The sequence below is a fragment of the Heterocephalus glaber genome, unplaced genomic scaffold (genome assembly GCF_053883595.1).
Source record: "Heterocephalus glaber isolate CG9 unplaced genomic scaffold, H.glaber_assembly_v1.0 deba00000281, whole genome shotgun sequence".
Lineage (NCBI taxonomy): Eukaryota > Metazoa > Chordata > Mammalia > Rodentia > Bathyergidae > Heterocephalus > Heterocephalus glaber.
The window spans coordinates 22,449,833-22,472,884 of record NW_028258139.1 but is presented as its reverse complement, the minus strand read 5'-3'; the positions used below and the strand labels follow the sequence as shown (position 1 = coordinate 22,472,884).

The 23,052-nt window shown below is 49.8% G+C and overlaps 1 protein-coding gene across 2 annotated transcripts in view; it reads left to right on the top strand.

Annotated features, from left to right (window-relative positions):
• Window positions 1–23,052, top strand: part of Tg (thyroglobulin) — a 219,261-nt gene that overhangs the window by 51,203 nt on the left and 145,006 nt on the right. For both annotated transcript variants that reach the window (XM_087187454.1, XM_087187453.1), the window contains exons 24-30: window positions 587–702; window positions 2,696–2,804; window positions 6,144–6,335; window positions 11,332–11,499; window positions 18,468–18,533; window positions 19,329–19,409; window positions 22,827–22,964. In XM_087187454.1, coding sequence (XP_087043580.1) covers window positions 587–702; window positions 2,696–2,804; window positions 6,144–6,335; window positions 11,332–11,499; window positions 18,468–18,533; window positions 19,329–19,409; window positions 22,827–22,964 — 870 coding nt within the window. The remainder of the gene's footprint in view (window positions 1–586; window positions 703–2,695; window positions 2,805–6,143; window positions 6,336–11,331; window positions 11,500–18,467; window positions 18,534–19,328; window positions 19,410–22,826; window positions 22,965–23,052) is intronic.

Below are 23,052 nucleotides of genomic sequence, written 5' to 3'. Positions count from 1 at the left end.
CCCTCAGTGGTGCTTGCACATTGGAAAATGTTCCTTTTTCAGTCAACTCACGTTTTTACCGAAATCTTCCGTTCTTGGTAAATTATTAGCAGCTATCATTATTCGTGAACTTTACACGGCAGAATATGGCTCAGTTTAAGAAACTATTATAACCTCATTCGTTTATTTAACAAACTCTCTGAGCCTTCTATGTGCTGGGCACTGTGCTTCATGCCTGTGGTACAGCTAGAGCAAAGTGGCCCTGGGCCTGCAAGGTGAAATGGGGCCTCTTATCTTGGGGAGACTCGTCATGAGAAATGTGGATTATTCTATATCGTCCCCCCGGAGGCCCCCTCAGCTGCCTGCCTGGTGGGTGAGGAGCAGAGCTGCAGACATGGTGGATCTCAATGTGATCTCAGTGGATACCAGGCGTGGTCCTCCTAGAGGAAAGCCAGCGAAGTAGAAAAGGCCTGCATACTGTGACTCCCAGTGTGTGTGGGTATGCTGTGAGTGTGTGCGGGTGTGTGGCAGGGCAGGACTCCGTCTGTCCTTTCTGTCACCACCGCGCCAAGCCCAGTGGTGACTGTCCCTCATGGGGCGTTTGCAGATTGCGCAGGGGATGAGGCCTGCAGCTTCTTCACGGTGTTCACCACGGAGCTGGGGGGCATGTGTGATTTCTACGGCTGGACAAGTGACAGCTTCGCCTGTACCACTTCCGCCCAGGTGAGAGGTGTGGCGGGATGCTCCTGCCTGTTCCATGTCAGACACACTCTGGTGCCACGGTGAGGGCTGATGCGGCGATGGGGTGAGACGGTCACAGCTGATCTTATGGCCTCCTGTTCTTCAGAGAGATGGGGCTTTGGGAACTGAAGCTGCCCCAGGCCTGAGACTGACTGCAGAGGTGGAGGCAGAGTATATCACTTCCTGGGGAATCACACGAGACTCAGCACTGATCATCCACTTCCTGTCCCCACTGCTCGCTTCATCAAGCAGCGTGGGCCCACGTGGATGAGGTCACTGTCACAGCCCCAACCACTGTCTGCCTCTCTGAGCCCTAGACAGGTCTCCAATAAAACGCAAACGTGTCCCGTCCTAACTTTCTAACTCCTAAGCCTGTGCGAATCCTCCGGAAAGTGTCCATGTACTTATAAATGTTTTTATTTTGATGCTAATGTTTTCTCCTATGTGTTCCTTTCTACCTTGACTTCCTCAGGAGAGTTATCTGTGTCTGTATCTTTTCGGTGGTAGCATAGCAGTTCACGTCCTAGATGTGCGTTATCCATTTCACATGCCCTCAGTTCAGGACATGCACATCTGCAACAGTTTTGTAACCTCGCAGACACTAGTGCCTTGGACACCCACGCACTTGTATGTTGCTATTTAGGTCCTTGGTCCCTTGGAGTCCTCAAATCTTCCACAAGGACAATAATGGTATCCATGTCACAGGATCACTGTGAGGACTGAATGCATTTTTAGGTGGAACATCTCAGAGAACAGCCAGAGAAAGTTCTCAGTGATCATTACTGCACATATCACTACTGTCAGCATCATCACACCTTCCCAACTCGGCCTAGAGGGAAATCCCTTCCTGAGCATCATGAAGCTCCTCTCCAGGGCCCTGGGCTTGCAGTGCACTGCTAGGGGTGAGGGAAGGACTGGGATATTGGTCATCACTGGTCAGCCCACCCTGCCCCACGCTCAGGTCTGCAGTCCCAGGTTCTGCTTTCGTCTTTGCAACTTTGCTGCTTCTGGACCAGGTTTGGGCTGTGGGATAGGAGGGGGACTCTTTGCAGGAGCGCTTGTGCATTGGGGTTAGCCTCCCCTGGGCCAGTCATCCTCCTGGCTTCCTGCTGCCCCTGCCCTACCAGGGAATGGGCACAGAAGGACCAAGGGCCCCGACTCCAGTCTGCAGCAGCTTCCCGCTGTGCTCTCCAAGGCCCTCCTGCTGCCCCTAGGCCATCACCTGGCCCATGAGCTGAGGCTGTCTGAAGAGCTCAGACTGTTGCCTTCCAATTGCCTGTGCTTTTGCCTTTCTCTCCAACGGTTCCCCAGGAAATTCAAAGTTTGACAACCAAAATGAGAGAGCAAAATACCAGGTTAAAAACACAAACAGAAGTAGTCAAATTTATCCCGCATACCCACGGGGCAGAATTACTCGAAATAAGCCCCAAGCAAGGTCAGAGATAACTAAGAATGCGACACCTCTGGAAGTGTGAGCTCCTCATTTTCCTGGGTGGAAGCTACGGGGCTCCATGTTCTCCCAGGAGCTGGCTCCTGCCTCTTCACTTCTCTTCAGTCCTCCTCTCACTGGACCTTGTCTAAACATCTGCTGGATGGCGGTGTCCATGTCTGGTGTTTCCTCTGCTTAAAATCCCCCTTTGTTTCTACCCAGCTCATTCTCACTCACACATTAGAACCTTACCCAGATTTACTTTTCTTGGGGAACATTCTAAAGTTCGGCTTCTCCACAGAACTATTCACCCCTCCTCTGTAATCGCCTCCTCTCTAATTGGCTGGCTCTTTGCAGCTCCCATGCTGGGCTGATTTACTGCTTCCATCTCTGTTTGCTCCAGTAGACCAGGAGAAACTAACAAGCAGGAATCATTCCCTTTTTATCTTGTGGCTCCAGTGCCTGGCTATGGTTAGTTTGAAAAATGTGTGTTGAATGAACGGCTAAACATCACAGAATGGTGATGTATATTCTTTCTGTTTCCAGGAACAAGACACTCTGGGGAGCTTGCAGGTCACTGACTTTGGAAGCCTTAGGTGCCAGGTGAAAGTGAAGAACCGTGATCAAGAATCTCTGGCTGTGTATTTGAAGAAGGGTAGGTCGGCGGAGCTGGATGTCTCAGGGGCCTTGTCGTGTCTGGAGCTGTTTGCCAGCAGGCTGGGTTTGGGGAGAGCAGACCGCTGTCACTGGACTCCATGCCAGAGCGAGTCCTCTCACATCCATGCTACAGCAGGCTCGTCCCACAGCCTCTTGCAGAGAGCAGTCTGCCAACAGCTACAGCGGGTTTCACAGCATGCTCATTTGTGCTCTCTGATTCTGCCCTCAACCCCTTCTGTGGGATGCAAGCCTACAGCTGCAAATGAGGTTCTAAGTCACAATGCAGACAGAACCCAGATGCGGAGGATCCTGGCAGAACTCAGCAAGTCCAACCTGTGGGGCCTCATGTCAGCCCCTGATGCCACCTGTAATGCTGGTGTCCTAGCAGGGCCTGGGCTCAGCTCTCTGCAGCTGTCCCCCACTCCGGCCCTCTGATTCCTGCAGCCTCTCCTTCCCCACCCTCCCTGACATTGCCAGACCTCTTCCCAGCCAGTCCGAACCTCAGAGGGCTTCATCCTCTTCCATGCCCTGTGCTCGGGGGACCGCTCTGGGTGAGGCACCTATGCATTACTGGAGGGCTAGGGAACTACTGATTCTGAGCCAGTTCGTGGGGTAAAGCTGAGATCTGGCATTTCTAATAATCTCTCTGAGGACGCTTCTGGTATGGGACCACACTTTGAGTAGCAAGAAGTTAGTATGTTAGAGTTCACAGCTCACTTTTCTATTCAGCTTTTTATTTCACCTTCACAGCAACTCTTCCAAGAAGGCCAAAAGGAGAGCAGAACATCCTTGACCTCACAGTCATTCTGTTAGTCATCTGAGGAGCTGGACTTAAATCGCGGTGTGACTGCATCCTCTTGCCCCACTCACCGCAGGGCAGCCCTCTGGCCTGGCCGTGGGTGACATGTGGGGATGAGCACAAGCCTTCTCAGAATTCCATGGGCTGTGCTCTTCTGCCCTGCCCTGCCCTCCCCTGCCCTGTTGGCCTCCTACTCCTGCCCGTCAGGGCCATGGAGTGGCCAGCAATATGGAGTTTGGTCCTGGCCTGTGGTTTGTGGCTCCTCCTGCAGCCCTTGCTCCCGGCCTTCACTTTCCTGAGGTTTAGGGTTCAAGAGCCAGGATGAGGGAGCCACCTGTGTAGGATGAACCTCAGCTTTGCTCCATGCCAGATGTGTGATCCTGGACATGTTCCTGGACATTCTAAACCTCCTTGTCCTCCTCAGTAAAGCAGGAGTCCTATAGGGCCTGAGGCTATCAGGCAGGGGTGAGGTGACCCATGGGAAGGGCTCAAGGATTGGTGTGTGGCAAATACTCCAAAAGTGTAGGACATTTCTATGACCATTTCTTTCTTGCTGATAAGTTTCCTGATGGCTGGAGCTATAGCAGTGGAGCAGAAGACAGTCAGTGGTGGTTGGAACTGGGACCTGGGGTTGGAAAAAAGGGGCAGGGGGCTGTCATTCTCTGAAATCTACAGCACAGGGCAGGTAGTCTGGGCTCCCAGAAGCTTCAGACTTGTGCTGGGAGCAGCTGGCAGCAAGTGGAGACCTGGCCCGGCCCCACCTCAGCTGGCTGCCACAGCTGCCTTTAGCCAAGGTGAGGACAAACATCTCCCCTCCAGTCCTCCTGTCCCCAACACCTCTGTCTTGACTTCAGAGTGTGTTTGGGGACCAGAGACTGCTGGAGCTCAGGTTTCTTTGCTCCATGACAGATCACTAAGATTTCAGCCCAAGTGTTTATTCTAATGACAGTATTTTTACCATCCATCTTTAAAAACAACAAAGCATAGGGATTATTTTCTAAAAAAATAAAAATGAAAATAAACAAGTAACCCCTACTAGAAATGTTCTTTAAAACCATGATTTGGCCTTTTATCACTTTTAAAAAGTGCAATTGTCTTTCTAAATGTTTGTTATTTTCTTCTTTTCCTTCTCATCTCTAGAAGTGTAAAGCTAGGGGGAAGATTATAAGGAAATTGAGACACCTCCTTGTTGCCAAGATAAATCAAGGGCAGAAATGCGCTTCCTTTTGTTTTGTTCTGGACTTCTGTTTCCAGCAGGGCCACGCCGCAACCCCACTCTGGCCCCTGGCAAGCTGGAGAGAGAAGCCCAGGCTCCAGGCTCCTGCCTCCCTTACCCCAGTCTCTGATCAGCAACAGCCTCCCAGGGTTACTGGAAGCTCAGTCTCTTTTCTGTAAAATGGGAATAACATGTCACAGCCAAGGAGGAAAGCACGCATTTTCTGAACAGTCCTCGGCACCCAAGGCAACTAGTTATGTCAATCGCGCCCTTCACCTTAAGTGGCCTGGAGGGCGGTCGTGAAGATGGGAACAGATTCAGAGCTTCATCCGTAGCCCAGTGCCATTTGCTCTCCTGTAATGGCTGTGGGCCTCGGTCCTGGAGAATATGTGTGATCTTTCAGAATCAGGGGAAATGGGTGTCAGCGAGTGCATCAGTTTGCCTAGCCCAACCATGCATCACACTGACGAGGCCTAGAAAGAGGCAGCATCTTGCCACCCAGTGCATCCGGGCCGGCTGTCCCCCCAGTCTGAACCATCTCCCCGGCCCGGTCTATGTCCAGGACTGCACTGTCATGAGGAGACCTTGGCACCGGCACATCTCCTAACTCAGTGGTGGCGAACCTATGGCATGCGTGCTGCAGCGGGCTGCTTGTTACCATTGAGAGCTCTAAAAGGTTCGCCATCACTGCCTTAACTCATCACTGACAGCCTCTGCGTGACAAGGGTTTGTGTTTGCAATGTGGCTGCAGGTGTGAGCGAACAGTCACCAATCCATGAAAGGACTAATGCAGCAGTGAGATCATTTCAGAGGGGGTCCAGGGCTCGGTGAAAGTGAAATGGGACACCGGGATTCCAGCGCCTCCCAAGAAGGGACACAAAACTAGAGCTGGCCCAGCTTCTCTGTCTGCCATGTGTTCAGACTGATTTATGTCACAGCAACCAGAGCAGGCCAGTGGAAATGGACTTGGAGCATGCAGGGGAAGCAGGGCACAGTGTCTCCGGGTATATTTAGAGCTTAGTCGCTATTTCTGGCAATAATAATAATAATAATAATAATAATAATAATAATAATAAAGGCCAGTTTTGTAGACGAGCCTCCAGACTTTCTTAGATGTGAGGGCCATCTGTCCAGGTCTTCTGAGTCTAGGACAGAGCCCTCGGCTGTCTCCACCCCTGTCACATAGTTAAGTCCAGCAGCTTTGGGTCCTGGTCTATCCTCTGCTCGGGCCAATGCAGCAGACCGTTGTTTGCAATTATCAAGCTCTGCTCAGCTCCACAGTGTTTTGAGGTCTTTTGCATCTTTTTTCTGCCTTTCCTCAGGTCAAGAATTCACCACGGCAGGCCAGAAAACCTTCGAGCCCACTGGTTTCCGAAACTCACTCTCTGGATTGTACAACCCCGTGGTGTTCTCAGCCTCTGGAGCCAACCTGACCGATGCTCACCTTTTCTGTCTTCTTGCCTGTGAACACGACGCCTGCTGCGATGGCTTCATCCTCTCGCAGATCCCAGGAGGTAAGGCTGACAAGAAGCACTGGGCCTAACAAGGGACAGGGAGCAAACTGAGACACAAGAGCTGGGACACACACATGGCACAGGGGACTTCAGGGAGAAGGCCACCACACTGGAATAGAATGCACTATTCATACGTACCAAGTCGGATCCAATCCGGCCCCTTCCACATGTCGCATGCTGTGCTATCCACTTCACATGGTAACACTAGTTTATTCTCAGTGCTAGGTTCAGTTCTACAAGCCCAGAAACCAGAGTTCGGAGAATTTAAGTCATTTTTCTCATGGCCATTCAGCTTGCTAAGTGACAGAGCTGGGCCTTAACCTGAGGTACATCCTCAGCAGCATTTCTCTGCCACCCAGGAAGTTGGGCTGGTCACGCTTGGTCACAAATTTTAACTCATTCTTGTTGCCTGTCATTATTCATTCTACAGCTATCTATTGCTTGCCTACTGAATTCCAGGTCCTGCCATCAATAGGACTGCTGTTTCCAATTGTCTTTCAGCAGGGGGCGCACTCCTATTGATACAAATAGGGACTTGGTGGCAGGGCTTGATGGTTGAGAAGGACTTTGGTGCTGTGGACCTGGTTCCAGTCACGGCCATGTCACCTCCTGGATCTGCAGTCTTGGGCAAGTTGCTTAAACCAAGTCGGCGTCTCCTTGTACATGAAGTAGGGAAGGTGACCACATCTTAAAAGACAATGGACACAAAATGCTGGGCGTGGTTTGCTCCCTGGGGTTAGCACTAACTTAGTAGCTTAGTAACAAGAGGACCTAGCTGTTCCACCAGGGTCAGCTCTGCCTCCACCTGAGCAGCATCAGACTGTAACCCAGGAGGTGGCTGGCGGTATTAAGGTTATGGGAAATTCTAAAGATTAAAACAATTGAAATGGTCTGATATATCTTTTATAGCCCTCACCTCAGTCAACAATAAATTTAAGAGATCGCCATATACATGCAGTCCAATGTGATGGGCATTAGGAGTAAGGAAAAGGAACTTTGTGTCTGGAAAGAGGCAGGGTACACCAGGCCATTCATTCACTCACTCATGCGTTCATTTACTCGTTCACTCACTTGTTCATTCATCCGTGCCTGCTGTCATCAGCCAAGGTGCACTGAGCCTACTCTGGCCTGGCTCAGGAAACGCAGCAGAATATGGGGAATGTCCAGGAGAGGCGGTGAGTGGGAAGAAGGCGAGAGCGAGGGGACTTGGTGGTCAGGAGAGGCCTATGAGAGAGGAGGGACGAGGCCAGGCTCTGTGGCATGGACAGTGTGGAGGACGAAGAAGCAGGGGTCCGGTCCACAGTGGGCTCTGTCTCTGAACAGAGCTGGGGGCGGGGAGATGCCATTTGTTTTGAAGGATGTTAACAACTGAGACGGGCATTTTAGGAAGCAGGTATTTTCAAAGTGCCTACAGTTCATGTTCCTGTCCTCAGGCTGTGGCCAGCTTCAGCACCTTCAGGCCACTCCCTCAGGCACAGGGTAGAGAGGTCGCCCCTCTGCCTTCTCAGAGCCGCTCCGCCCTTGCCGGCTCTTCCCCTCCGAGGCAGCCCAGGGCCTTCTCCAGCTCCCTGCTCTGAGCCACACACCACATTCCCAGCCCCTCTCCCTTCCCGGAAGCCCAAAGAGCAGGCCCAGCAGAACCTAAGGCTCCCAGCTCCCTCAAGTTCCCATCCTGTGCTCTCCTTCCCTGCCAGCACCAGGCCTGGCAACCTGGGGCTCCATCATACCCCAAACCCTCTCCTTTCTGCTAGTTTCTCACTCCAGCTTCTAAGCACCCCCTTTTCATTACCTTTGGGATCCAGGTTCAGTCCGTCCCCACCACTGCTGTCTGTATTTCCTTGGCCTTGCTACTGAGTCCCTTGTCTTGTCCCCATGCCCCACTGCCCAATGCTGCATTCTCTGCCCTCCATTCCTCTCTCTGCAACTCCAAGCCCTCTTCATGCTTCCTGTTCCTTTGTCACCTAAAGCACAAACCCACTTCCCTGGTGGACCAGGACTCCTCTAGGCTTTGACACAGACATTTCAAAGGCTCCGCCCTATGACAACACGTACTTAGGTGCAGAGCAGAGTTGGTGGATCCAGGAGGAGGCGACCTGCCCGATGCCCAGGTCCCAGTGACCAGCATGGTGAGCTGGACTCGGCTTTCGTGGTCCGTGGAACCAAGAGCTCATGCTTTGCTCTCCCACCTTCACCTTCTCCTCTCAGATCCCAAGGAAGGAAAGGAGAATTGTTCATTAATAGGCCCTGAAAAAAGTTAAACATCATCTTGAAAATATGTAACACAAGTTTTTCCCTATTCATGAAGACTTAAGTCTTGAACAATCTGTAGGTTTAACTCAGTGAAGGACAGGGGGAAGATAATTCTCAGTAGAGGGGACAGCATATGCAAAGCCATGTGGGAAGAGTGTGCTTGGTAAAGAAAAGGAACTGTGAGTTAGCTTTGGTCGCCCGAGCAGGGAGAGCAAGTGAGAGGGCAGGGAGTCTTGGCTTGAGAAGAGACAGGAGGGAGAGGCAGGGGAGGCCACAGAGAGCCTTGTAGCTGCACTGACAACTATTTTTCATCCTAAAAATAATTGGGAACCACTGTAAGTTTAAAGCAAGGAAGTTTCACAGTCTCACTTGGATCTTAAAACCGGCACTCTGTCTGGAGGGTGGAGGTGACAGAGAGGGTCTTAGATGCGTAGGGAGGTCAACGATGAACAGCTGCAATGGACCAGTAGGAAGAGGGTATCTTAGCTAGGTCATGGCAGGGCAGGTCAGAAACAAGACACTACACCATCTCTTTAGGAAGCAGATGCAGCAGGACCCTGGGTATGGGGATTCAGGAAGAGGGAATGTGGAAGATCATTCTTGAGTGTCTAGCTTTCCACCTGGTTGGGTAGTCTGTTCCTATGATGAATAATGGAACATATCAGTGATGAATTTGGCGATGGAGAGGGAGATTTAGGAAGGTCATGGGTGCATGGGATATGCTAAGTTTGAAGCACCTTTGAGACACTCACAAAATGTCTTCTGGACACAAAGCTCTGGAGTTCAGAAGGGAAATCTGGTGAGGAGATATTCATGTATGGAGTAGAAGCTTTGCAGTAGTATCAGGAGGCATGTGTATGGCGGGATTTCCTTGGAAGAGAGAAGCAAAAGAATGAGAATAGAAAGGAGGTGGGCCACGTCCAATGAACACCCACAGAAAGCGTAGAGAATCTGCAGAGAAGGACACAAAAGCTTCCCCACAGGAGAGGAGGCGACCCAGGAGCCAGGTGGCTGGTGGGAACCTCAGTGGGAGAGGGTGAACATGAAGCACGGTGTGATCCTGAGTGTTGCTGAGGGTTCAGGAGATGATGAGTGCAAAATGCTGGCATTAGCTCCCAGTTGTCAGTCAGTGGTAGGTAAATGAGGATATATTGTTGGAAAGTTGGGGCAGGAGCCCACATTAAAGAGATCCCTAAAATTCCTTCTAGGTTTAGTGCTCCCTAGTTAAATGATGTGGACTTCTGTTAATGTTTAGATAGAGGGGAGTGTGTTACATGCGTGTGCACACGTACACACACACTTTCATGTTCACCCATATTTAGAAACCCTCTAATCAAACCAAGGATGCCTCTTTTAACCAGCTGCCTCTTCCATGAATGCCACAGTCTCTCCAGATGCTCAATTACTTACCAGACCACATGGCCTTTCAAGTTGGAAAGGTTGATTACATTTTCCTTAAGATCATATATGGAAAAATAGTTTTGCTCCATGGAACAGTCAGCCCACAGTCCTGTTTTCCGTGATATTTCTGGCTGGCAGCTTGCTTGCTTTCCCCTCCACATTTAACCTGTGGGCTGTGCATTCTGCTGAGCTAACGGATCACCTCGCGGCACTGACAGCTAAGCCCTCTTGGAGACAGCAGCAAAGGGTCTGGCTGACACCCTCTTCAGGCTCACACAGGGGCCTGCTTGGAGTTTTAGCTTACAAAGCTTTGGCTGGATCTGCTGACGACCAGGAACAGATGCCCACCACATCCTTCCCCGCAGGCTGAAGAGTCAGTTAACTCCCTAGTAGATTTAGATTCCCCTGTCCTCTTCCTCTCCCAGCTGCTCCTTCCAGGACCCTCCAGCTTCCTCCAGCAGCGAACCTCAAATGGCTGTTTCTACACATGGTTATTAGTCTAACTTCTTGAGGCTCTGTGCCTACATTTTAGTTGAGGCTACCTGAATGTGGGGCTCCGGGGAGACTTGTGTGAGGCTTCAGTGGGTGTCCCTGAAGCTGGCAGGTGCAGCCAGCAAGGTGACCTCTAGTTTCCATCTGGCTCCCAGCTCATGGACCACCAGGCTTCTCACCAACACTCCAGCACTAGCAGTCAAATGCATGTCCTGAGCTAGAAGCAGGACAAATAGTCGTTTGTGTTTAGTTCTGTGTCTCTGCTGGAGAGGCTGGTGCGGGGGAGAGGTAGGAGCGACAAGGAGGTCAGACCACTGTGTTCGGGCTCCCTCCCTCCGAGGCCTGCACTGCCTCTGGCACCATGGCTGGCTCTTGCTGCCCGCTGGCCATTCCACTGTTGCTCTGTAACCAGAAAAAACCATCCCCCTTTCCACGCCTCAGTTTCCTCCTCTGTAAATCCAGGTGGCCTAACTGGGCCAGTGAACTGGCTGTGCACCAGAATCTTCTGTATGTGCCCACAGACATTAATTCCCAAGGCCCCCAGGGTGTGCCCTACCAAGTCCAAAGGTCCACCCATGTCTGAAGCCTGGGAGTGTGCATTTTCAAAACTCTCCTTGCGTTTTTTATATCATCGGTCTGAGCACCTGGTTTGGGAACGCCATACTGGATGACCTCCAAGGCCATTTTTGGAACAGAGCTGGGTTTAAAGAACTCCGGGCTCTGGAGTTGCAGTGTCTGTGTCCACACTTGAGCTCTTGTCACCTGTTCCCACCTACAAGGCTCCCCAGGAACAGGGGGCGTCTCAGAGGGGCCCTGCTGCTTTCTCCTCACACCTCCCTTTGTGCCTCCACAGGGCCCCTGGTCTGCGGGCTGCTGAGCTCCCCCAACGTTCTCCTTTGCAACGCAGCAGACTGGATAGATGCCTCCAAAGAGCAGGCTAACTCTACATGTCCTGGGGTGACATATGAGCAGGGCTCCCACCAGGTGACATTTCGTCTAGGAGGCCAGGAATTCATGAAAAGTAAGTCTCTGCTTTTCGCCCTCCTTCCTTCCAAATTGCTTTTCCACTGGCCAAACTGCTATTTCCTGAGCTCTTTGTGTCTCCTGAGGAGTTCACACTTGGGAAAAGAAAACGTAGGATGTAAATGATGCTTCAGAGAACGCACCTTTCCTTGGAAGTGGCCCATCACAGACTCGGTGAACAGAATAAGCCTCGTGCATTCTCCTTGCCTTTGGTTCTTTTGGAAGCTCTTCTGGCTTTCCTTTTTGACAAACGTATGAATGTCAGAGCCAGAAGGCATGTCTGCGATCACCTGTGGCACCCCTCAGTTCAGAGATGGGTGGGAGTGCCCCAGTCAGGCCCCATTTCCACCTCTGGAGGCCCGAGAGCCTCGCTCCATGGACCTACTAGGAGCTGGCCCTTCAGCTGTGTCCCACAGACTGGCTAGGCCTGTGTCACTCACGGGGTCAGGTCGCCAGCTCCAGCAGCTGGGAACTGGGGTGGGCATGCAGATTCTCAGGCCCCCACACCCTCAGGGCCCAGGAGGCTGTGGTCCAACAAGCCTTCCTTCACCCTGGTAGTCTGTGTGAGATGAGAGCAGGCAGCTGCTCACTCCCTCTTCTACTTCCTCTTTCATCCCAGAAACATCTCCCATGCTGGGAGTCTGGCCCTCACCATGGCCTTGTCTGCCCTCACACAGCACTTCCGGGGGCTCTGCTGTTACCACTATCCTCACTTTACAGCAGAAGAAACTGAGTCAAGAAACCCCCAAGGTTTCAGAGCTAGTGAGTAGCAGGGTGGGTCTGAAGCCACATCATGGCTCCAAAGCTAGTGTTGTGGCCTCCTCCATGAGCAAACAGATAACTGGTGGGAGAACAGGAGACAACATAGTGTCATCCTTAGATAACATCACTGTCCACTGTTGTTGTCTTTAATGTTGGTCATTGTTCTCTGTTATCTTTTAAGAACTGAACTATGTCTCATTAATTTCTGGGTTCACAGCATAGAATGTCAAACCTGGCATAGAAATTATATGCAGCATCTGTGGCAGGCTCACTACATAGTTACCCAAACCTGGAAAAATATTTCAGAACTTGGTGGAATTCCATGAGGCTTAAATGCTTTCCTCTGGTGTAAATAAAATCAAATAGCTTATTTATGTGAGGATTACTAAACACCTGGTATTGATTGCTCTAAGAGGTAGCCTGAGGTGAAAACAGGCATTTCCAGAAGGACATATGATATATTCCTGGGCAATAAATCCAGAAGGAATTGCTTAACCCAGAGCATGTGCTTGGTCTGTGCCCAAGACATGAAGAATGTGCCCTTGTCTGGTCTTCCTGGGAAGGAGTGATTACTGAAGTGACTTCTGAAGGCTTTGGATTCGTTTAATGCCTTGTATGTGTATATGTATGTTCTGGGGAGAGAGAAAGTTCTAAGAGAAGTGGCTTACGGTGAGCACTTCAGGAAGTTATCACTGAGAACAGTAGGTAAGAAATCCTTCTTTTCTATAATAAGAAATAGTGATTTAATTCTTATTAGAGGGTGAGTGATAGATGACCTTTCCTAATAGAAGATATTGTTGGAGGGAAAGAGGAATGAGAGTTCCAGGGACATGGACAACTGAAGGAGAAGCAAAGGATGGATTGATAGAAAATAAGGAGAGTTAGGAGTAAAAACCAAACCAAACCAAACCAGAGTTTGCCAACAAACTCTATCCCTCCCAAAGCTGCCAAGGGCCAGCCTCTTTTCAGTTGCCAGTTAGATAGCAGTAAAACAGATTCTGGAACGAGACCTGGATGCAAATCCCAGTGTGGATGCTGACTGAGTGCATGGCCTTCTAGGCTCTGTCTTCCCAACTGTAGGGAAGGCAGTGGTAACTCCTGACTCACAGGGAGGCTGCATGCGGAGGAGTGCCTGGAACACAGCAGGAGGAGGGAGTGTGGAGCAATGGTTTGGGTTTTACCGTACTTGGAACTGAGTCCTGCTATCCCCTCTTGCTCTGTGGCTTCATTTGAGGCACTTGCCCAGCCTGAGCCTCTGGATCTCCATCTGTAGAGGGGGGCACTTTGTATAGGTCCTGAAATGTGCTGGCATGCCACACAGGCTGTAGCAAGAAGCACTGTTGCCAGCTCCCAACTGTGCATCCTACAGAGGCCTCCACAGGGCACCTTGCTGTCCAGTCAGCTTGCTATTCCTGCCAAGATCTGGGTCAGCAACAGCTTGGCTACTGGGGACTCAGTGGTCACTTTAGGCAGCACAAGGGAACCGGTTGCTGGTAGCTGTAGGAAGTCACAACCCAACAGTATAAACCAGTGACTGCGAACCTTTTAGAGCTTTCAATGATTCAAACAGCTCACTGTGCATGCATGCCATAGGTTCGCCACCACTGGTGTAGACTAAATTCAAGACAGGAAGCAGGTCAATATCTGCAATCGTTATGCAGAGTACTTTCACGTCCATCAACTCAGTGATGCTTTGGGCAATCTGGTGAGTGCAGTTCAGAGCTGTGAGATGATGTACTTATTAGTGCCATGGCTGGGGCTCAAACCTCCAGCTCTGGAGCCCAGCATTGCCTCCACTGTATCCCTCAGGCTACATTCTGCTGATATGGTCCCCATATGATTTCCTGGAAGCAGAAAGTTGTTATGAGTTGTCTTTTTCATTGTCCCAGCAAAGCCCGCATCTGATCTTCGAGAATCTCACCTCTCAGCTCCCTCTGTGGGCTGGCTGTATTCCAGAGCTGTAACAGGAAATTCCACTTTAAGGATTTTAAGGGGCTCCCAGGGGAAGAGGACAGATAATTCAGGAAGGCTGGCAGGTCAGGGATGAGCCGCAGAGGTGAGTGAAGAAGAGCTGGTGGCCATCCTCACCAGTTGGGGGCCACAGGTCGGGACGTTACTAGAGTACAGGGACCTCCTGTTTGCCACCTTAGTGGACTGACAAGGATTGTAGCCACACAGAGCGCTGCATAGCTCACCTCTGCTTAGGGGTTAGATGCCACCCAAGGACCAGCCACGGTCTCTGTCTCCCACATTTCCCACGAGTATTTCTGGGTGATTTCAACTGTTTGGTATTGGCTTGATCAGCTTTCTGGTTTCTAAGAAAAAAGGCTTCGAAGTCTTAGGGGCTGCATATGAATAATTTGTCACAATGTGTTGAAGTACAGATGAGTGAAAAACAGGCAGATTAGATGACCCTGATTTGCAAAAAAACTTAATATTTGGTAAGAGGACAAGGCCTTGTCAGAAATAGTGCTGGATTCATTTTGAATGAATGCTTGGTAGTGCTGCCTGATGCCTGCTATTCCCTTACTACCGGCTGTTTTGTGTCAGTGACTATCCCTGTTGCATTCTGCAACGCTTTCGTGAGCCTATGTCTCTGGCATGACTCCACTGACCAACACACACATGTACTTCGCATTCATTGTGCTGCTCGCAAGGCCTGTGTGTTAATAGGAGTTGGAGGGGCTGGTCTACCCGTGGCTCCTCTCTGGAGGGCGCAGCTCCTAGACCGCAGCTTGCAATGGCTCTGAATGACTCTTGGAGTGCATTCTCCAGTTTGGGATTCTGCCCACTCCAAGGGGCAGATGCAGCGCATGGTCTCCACAGGAGTATTCTAGGGGTAGTGAGGACCATGCAGCTCCACCAACACTGAAGACTCAGACACTGTGGCTCTCAGTGTGGATGTGTGGATGGGCAGCGGGGACATCCTGTGCTGTGACTGTGGAAGGAAGGAATGGCAGAGATGTTCCGGCAGTCACATCCTCACTGTGTAGCGAGGAGGAGAGACAGTGTTTACCTCAGTTTCATGGAGCTTCTTATAGCAGCAAACTGAGCTAGAGAAGCGCTGGGGAGTACAGAGAAGGGCTAGAGGTCTGCCTTAGAAGCGCACATCTGGCGTCTAACTTCTCACGCATGGGAGGGAGGAGCTCTGCCTTTCCCGGGTAGGCTCTGCACACCATTAGTTGCTAGTTTTCCTTCACTCATTTCTCTTTGTGTTTGTTTGTGTAATGAGCACCACTTGCACACCAAGGATTGTGCTGGGTGGGCGAGATAAAAAGGAATAAGGCCTCGTCATCACCTCAAGAAGCTCATAGTGCATTCAGGGATCTTGGCATCGGTTACCAGGTGTGAGACTAAAGTCTGAGTGCTGCATAAAGCCAGGAGGGGAGGCATGTGGCCCTCCCAGCGAGGTCGCGGGGCTTCCAGGGAGCTGCTTGCCCTCTCTTCTCTCCTCCTCTTCTCTTCTCCTTTCTTCTCTTCTCTTCTCTTCTCTCTTTTCCCTTTTCTTTCTTTCTTTTTTATGTTTCTTTCTTTCCTGCCTTCCTTCCTTCCTCCCTTCCTTCCTTCCTCCCTTCCTTCCTGGCCTTTTCCTTTCTCTTTCTGTCTCTCCCTGTCTCTTCCTCCCTCCTTCCCTCCCTCTCTTCCTTCCTCTCTCCTTTCCTTCTTTTCTTTCTTCCAGTACTGGAAAATGAGTTCAGAGCTTTTGTGCTAAGCTACATCCCCTGCCCTTTTCTATTTTGTATTTTGAGACAAAGTCTCACCAAGTCACTAAGTTTCCCAGGCTGGGTTTGAACTTGTGATCCTCCTGCTTCAGCCTCCCAGAGTGCTGCGATTATAGGCATGTGCTGCCATGTGTAACAAATCTGATTCTGAAAGAATGAGTAGATGGGAATCAAAGGAGATGGGGTGGATGAGGGCACTAGGCAGAGAGAAAACAGGTGCAGTGATGGAGAGGGCTAAGAGCAAGCATTAGATGTGACTGGGGACAGAGCTGCTGTGTGGAGGCTCAGGGTGTTACGAGGGAAGAAAAAATAATCTTTTCTTAATTGGAGTGGATCCCTGAAACGACAGGCACGCCAGCAAGAGAAAATCACATGTTTCTCTTTACCTGAGAGCTGCCCAGGGAATGAGTAATTCTCAAAGAGATGGCCTTGACTTTCAGCTTATGTAGCATCTTCAACAATGAACAGTGCATTTTTAGAAAACTGACAAGACAAGGGGAAAAGACTCTGCATCACTGGAGATGGTGAATTGTGGCGAGACAAGGAAATGGCAGAAAACAGCTGGTGAGGGAGTCTTGTTCCCATCATTCTCTGGTGCTGTCTCCAGTCCCTTCAGGGTCCAAAGTCGTCTGCAGGGGTCCTCTTCCGTTCCCCTTGGCAGAGCGGGTAGGGACCTCTGTCTACCTCTAACCTCCTATGTGACCTGGCAATCATTTTAATGATAAAAATACTAAGGGGTTGTTACTTTTCTTGTGATTCACAAAGATGATCCCATGATAAACTATAGTGGTCACCAGGCTTAGTGTTAGATTTGAGAGCAGTGAAACATCTTAGAGATGTCATTTCACCAACTCTTATGGGTTAAGTAAGAATCATAATGTATTGATGAAGATCTTTTGAAAACTTTATTTACATCTGTATTGCCAAACTACCTGTCTACTATCTTGAAAAAGAATCTATCAAGCAGATTTGGCTATAGAAAGATCTAAAAAATAAATTCTCTGGTTTCCACTGTGACAGAGTCCAAAGCTCCACAGCCTGAGCTTTATAAAAAGCAGAGGATGACACTATGAAGAAGTGAGAACAGGGCAGTTCTGTGTCAGTGTTGTAGGAGTGTGGTGTGGTCTCCTCCATGAGGTGGAGTGCAAGACACAATTTCAGACATCCGAGTCCCAGTCTGTCAGGTGGCTTAGTTCACACTCCCTCAGTCTTACTAATGACTCTGAAGAAAACCGTGAGAGAATTCTGAGTAGACCTTTTAAGGAGACCCATTATCCCACCACAGGACAGTCTGAGAAGTCCTAGCATCATTGTTTATTCCCATTTCTGAAGCAAAATCCAGTGGATCACAGCTCAGTATTTTACCTCACCGATGCCCCAGCATAGGGCATGTTTGTCCTTGGGGAGGTTCATCACCTTGAAGGCTGAGTTTTCTATATAGTTGAGTGTTTTTCTGTAAATACAGGAACCTTGATGTGTTTTGGCCATTTTGGATGGACAGAATTCTAGAATACATTGTCCTTTCCTCAGGGTGTTGCTTAAGAGCATGACTGTGGAACTAAACACATGGGATTTGAATTAGGGCATTCACCTCTCTTGACTTTGATTTCTTCACCTAGAACTTGGGGACCTTGCTTGTAGCATGACAGTGAAGTGTAAATTAGGTAAAGTATAAAAGGTGCTCATTACAGTGCTCAATAAATGGCAATAGCTGTTTACCCATATCTGGATTGTAGTAATAACGAGAAACACAATTTGATCATTTTTTGATGTCTCAAGTGCTGGGTCAGCTGTCTCCTGTAGGGCATGGGATTGTTGTCCTCCAGGCTTAGGTTTTCTGAGCTCTTTCCTCAGTCTTCTCCATCAGAGAAGGAGTTGGGAGGAAACAGAGGGCTGCACATGGGCCAAAGAGGAGCATTGATCATTAAGAAATAGTGTGGAAAATCTAGTCTTCCCCAAGGTGGCATCCAGTAGAATAGAGTTTGCCAGAAAAGAGAATTTAATAATATTAACAATAAATAATTGCAGCTGCCAATGAGTGTTTGAGGATCCCGGAAGACAGCATATATACTGTCTTCCGGGATCCTCAAACACTCATTTTATATATATATATATTTTCCTATCCTCACAGTTTCATTCCACACTGATCAATGAGGCTCAGAGGAGCTAGGTAATATTGAAAACAAGATTTGGAGCTTCCTGGGAATGTGATCTTCTTTTAAAGCCAATTCCCAGTCCCTTAAGTCTTTCTCTTATGTCATGATTCACAAGCCCTCAGCCAAACAGTCCCTTTCGTGGCCTGAGATCGACATCTGAGGTCTGACAGCTCTGGTTTTGTACCATGGAGTTAGAATCGAGTTCCAAGAGGCTTTTGAAGCACGTAGGACGATTTGAGGGAGAAGCCGGGCTGTTGTGGTAATGGTGGTTGCTCACCGAGAGCAAGTACCCACATATTCATGAAAATCACAATGTGCTTTTGTAGGTCTGGCACCCCTGGAAGGAGCTCCGGGCACTGTTATCAGTTTCCAGCAGGTTTATCTCTGGAAAGGTAAGCTCCCTTGGTGGTACAAGTGGTAGGGCTAGAGATTGGCCCTGCCTGTCCTTCACTGGGCACTCTGCTCCCCACAGAGAAGAGGTAGAGATCTGCTTTCTAAGAGAGTGCTCTCTGTATAACAGGAGGGCCCCCGCCTCATCAGATAAGACACCACACTCTAAAAGGAAAATGCACAGCGCCGAAACCCAAGAAAAGAGGGAGGGAGGAAAAACTGGGTTCCCGGAGACTGAGTTCACTGAACACATGCTGCCCTGGTTACCAGGATAGGGGGATGGATGGGGCTGTTGCCAACTACAGCAGGAATCTGTCCAAGGAGCCTGGGCCCCATGAGTCTGGGGGCTCAGGTCAGAGGACAGATCCCCAGGGACAGATCTCCAAGTAGTGCTGTGGAATTTTGTTAAATTTATTCAAATTCCAGCTTGTCTTCTCACCACCTGAGTGATCTAAGATAAATTATTTTTCTGGGTCTCAGTTTTCTCAAGAATAACATGGAAATCTGATTCCTCACCTTCACAGGGTGCTGGAAACACCAGTATTTATGAACATTTTTTACACCACAGGGCAAATGTTCAGAATTGCAATATCAAGGACCATGAGGGTTCTATTACGGATGGGTTGGCTGACGTTCAGTACAAGGCCATGGCATGCAGACCTGTGCTGCTGGGCCTGCTCCAGACCTTCACAGCTCCTGGCTGTGGACCAGGAGAATTTCCCGCTTTGTTTCTACCACGTTTACTAAAGGAACACTACTCCTCGACGTCATGTGTACTCTTCTTCTGCTCCTCCTAGATTCTGACATGGCGTCTCGACCAGAGTCTATGGGATGCCAAAAAGATGTGGTACAGAGGTCTGAATCTCCAGCAGAGACAGGTATCTGCCCCCAAACATTTGACATGCTTGGGTGTCTGTGGAGACAAAATGGTGGTACCAAGGGTGGAATCAATGAGTGGATCCCTCACCATTCGCTGCTCACTCTGTTCTTCAGGCTCAAATGCCCCTCTGAGCATCTCTCCTATTTCACAACATGGCAACTCCTTACATGGGTGATTGGCACAGAAATTAAGGCAAACTTAGAAATTCACCACCATCATTGGAAACAAAAACAACCCTAATAATAAAACCAGAAAAAAGGCACATATTAAAGAGCAAGTTTCACATGGCTGTGGTCAATGACTACTTCTTATGTCAGTCAGTCTTGAAGAGTATAAACATACAAATATGCCAAAATTGTTTAATGAATGAGAAAGATTTTGAAAATGAGTCACGACATGCAGTGGGGGCATTTGTGGAACTAATAGGGATGACACATACGGAACGTCTGAGACTTCACCTTTAGAACCGGTGGTCCTTATTGCTGAAGTGGACCCAAAAAGCAGTGTGGGGGGCAAGGGAGAGAGGGAGAGGGAGAAAGGAGGGAGAGAGGGAAGGATTGAAGAGGAGGAGGAGGGAAGAAAGGAGGAGGGAAGAAGAGTGGCTTACTTTGTGCTGCTGTAAGAGGATGCCACAAAACAGGTTGGCTCTTTTACAGTGAGTAGGCAAGGGCCTTCTTACCATCAGTTCCATGGTAGAAGGCATCAAATAGGTGCAAGAGAGCAGCAAGGAGCTGAGCTCCACTTTATGATCCACTTGTGGGCTGGAGGCATAGCTCAGCAGTACAGTTCTTGCCTAAAATGAGTAAGTGCCTGGGTTTGATCCCCAGCACTGGGGAGACAGAGACAGACAGACAGACACGCACACACAAAGGGAGGGAGGGGAGGGGAGGGGTGAGAGAGAGAGAGAGAGAGAGGGAGAGAGAGAGTGTCTGCCATTTGCAGACTGTGTGGCCATGGGCAGTCTGCTCACATGCTAAGCCTTGAGTTCCTCAGGTGTAGAATGAAAGTTTCTTACCCCTCCTATCCCAGAGACGGCAAAACTCCTGCATGTTACCTGGTGCCTGACAGATGGTAGTTTCTTTCCCTTCCTAAAATTTCTCTACAGGTCAAATGAGATCACACACACACACACACACACACACACACACACACACACAAACACACATCTCAGCTGCAAAGGGCTCATCTCACAATAGTCAGCTAGTGGGGCTGAGCTCATTCTGTGCCCAGAGCTGCTGTGAGATGAGCAGTGTCCTCTGCTTAGAGTGTGGGCTCTCAGCTCAAGAGACCAGGTTCGAAGCCCAGTTTTGTCTCTGGCTGCTCCCATGAGTGAGTCACCTCTGAGTGTCAGCATCTTTGTCTGTGAGAGTCCTGGCAGTAGCCACGTGGTAGGGGAGTCAGGGAACTAGAGGGAAGATTCTTTAAACTGCTGGGGTTTAGAGGCTGAGCTCACAAGGCAGGAGCTGTTTTATCCACAGGAACTGTTTGTGCTTATGATCCTACTGCAGAGCCTGGTTCCTGCAAGCATTTAGCTGAGTCTCGGCCCCGCCCTGCCTGTCTTCCTATCAGCTAGCTGATCCCCAGGTGGATGGGCAGCAGGGCCATGGCTCCTATTCTTGTCCAACCCCAGTGCCGTCCTTCCGCCCCTTCAGACATTTTCACTGGAAACATCAGCTTTGCCTTACAGGAGGCACCTTCTTGGTGGGCCTTTCCCCTTTGAGCAGCTCTCTTCCACACCTCTTCTGTCTCCTCTCCTTTCTGGTTTTTGCCAGGGCTGTCAATGGGCACACTTGCCTCCAAAGTGCACTATGGGTGTGCTCAAGTTTACCGGTTGTCCTCACCATTTTCCTGTGAAAGACAGGGAGCTGACACTTCAGGGAGGGCTGTGAAGGAAAGCGAGGTCTCAGTCCCCCAGCCACCTGGGAAAAGCCCTGCACTGTGCTTTATGTATGCTGGTCAGGGTTCCCATTTTACTAAGGAGAAATGAAGGGTGTGAGGTGACTCAGTGTCCCAAGTTTCAGCCAGCCCTGCCCAGTCCCAAGTATGTAGCAATGTGAGGATCCAACCAACTGACCTGAGTCTGGGTTTTTCTCGAATCCCCGTTGACCCCTCACATAGCCAAGGTGGGCATTCGAGCTCAGAACCCAGAGTTGGCTGACACAGTGGGTGTTACTTGTTTAATTTGCAGAGTAGACTTCTAGTTTTTTAAATAAATGAGCCAATATTTTAGAATTGGGGGACATTATATAAAAATTCAGGTTTCTGGCTTCTCTAGAGAAAGACAGGAAAAACTCTAGCAACACTGACTTCAGATTTCCTCTTGGCAATCACCTTCTGAGCTGAGTGAAGCTGGCCATCCTTTCCCTCCTAGTGTGTGTCCAGTGCTCTCCAGACATCACCAGCACCCTGCAGTCCTGTCCGCTTCTTATCCAAGCCTTTGTGTTTGTGGGCAGAGCCTTTCCTGGGTAACTTCACAGCTCATGGCAGGGTGAAGGTGTATGAGGTGGGGGCACTTGAGAGTGTTTTAAAAACCCACATTAAGCACTGTGCCAGGGCTGCACCACCAGCGCTGTCACAGGATCCCCACAGGAGGGTCCTCTGGCCACCCTCCCCACTAGAATGGGAGCTTGGCCCCTGCCCAGTGCCCTGCGAGGAGACAGAGTGAACAGAAAATGCTCTGCTCAGCTTTCCTTTCTCAGCTGATCACATTCCTGGGATGCAAAGGATAAAATGTCTGCAGAAGAAATGCCATTGGGCCCAGGTCAGTTTCTCCAGGGGCTCCGGCCCAGACTGTGTTTCTCAGGGTCCATGGGAAAGACCTCTGATTCTCTGATTCAAAGCACAGGGAGATTTTCCCCTTTCTGCCTCAAGTCCCTGTGGTCAGTCCGAGACAGGAGACAAGCAGAGGGAAGCAGTATGAGCAGCTCCCTCTGGCCATCCCAGTCCCGGTCTCTTTCCCTTTAAGGGGAGCACAGAGTTAAAGGCACATTGAACATGGGCTCCTAACATGGCATCTGTGCAAGGTACAAGGAGGTGTGGAGCTACAGTAATCACTCTTCTGTCTACCAGATGCTTCTTAAGCATATGTGCTGGTCACTTGGATGTTCACAGAACAGTCAGATATCCACAGACCAGCCACAACCTGACACTGGCAGGGTGTGGGAAGACAGATGTGAAGTGCAGTAGGAATGCAGGGGAAGGAGGGTGCCAGGAAGCCCATAGCAGTCAGGGGAAGCTTCTGAGTGAAGTCCAGATGGATCTGCCAAACACTCCCAGGGGACACTGGAAGAATTTGTTCCAGGTCAGAAGGTCACCGATGCCAAGACTCCAAGGGCAGGTGTAGTTGAAGGAACATCAAGTGTCTGTTTCATATTCATGTAGAGATAAGGGTGAAGGACTTGACTTTCTTTTTCAGGTTCAACAGCAGAACTTTTCTCCCCTGTGGACCTCACCCAGATCACTGTGAATGCAAACAGATCCCTGCCCAGTCAGCGGCACTGGCTTTTCAAACACCTGTTTTCAGACCAACAGGCAAAGCTGTGGTGCCTTTCTCGTAAGTATCCTTAGGTTATATGCCTCAGCTTTCAGACTCTGGGTTTGGGGGTCATAGCTTAGCTCAACTCCGGAGACACAGATAAGAC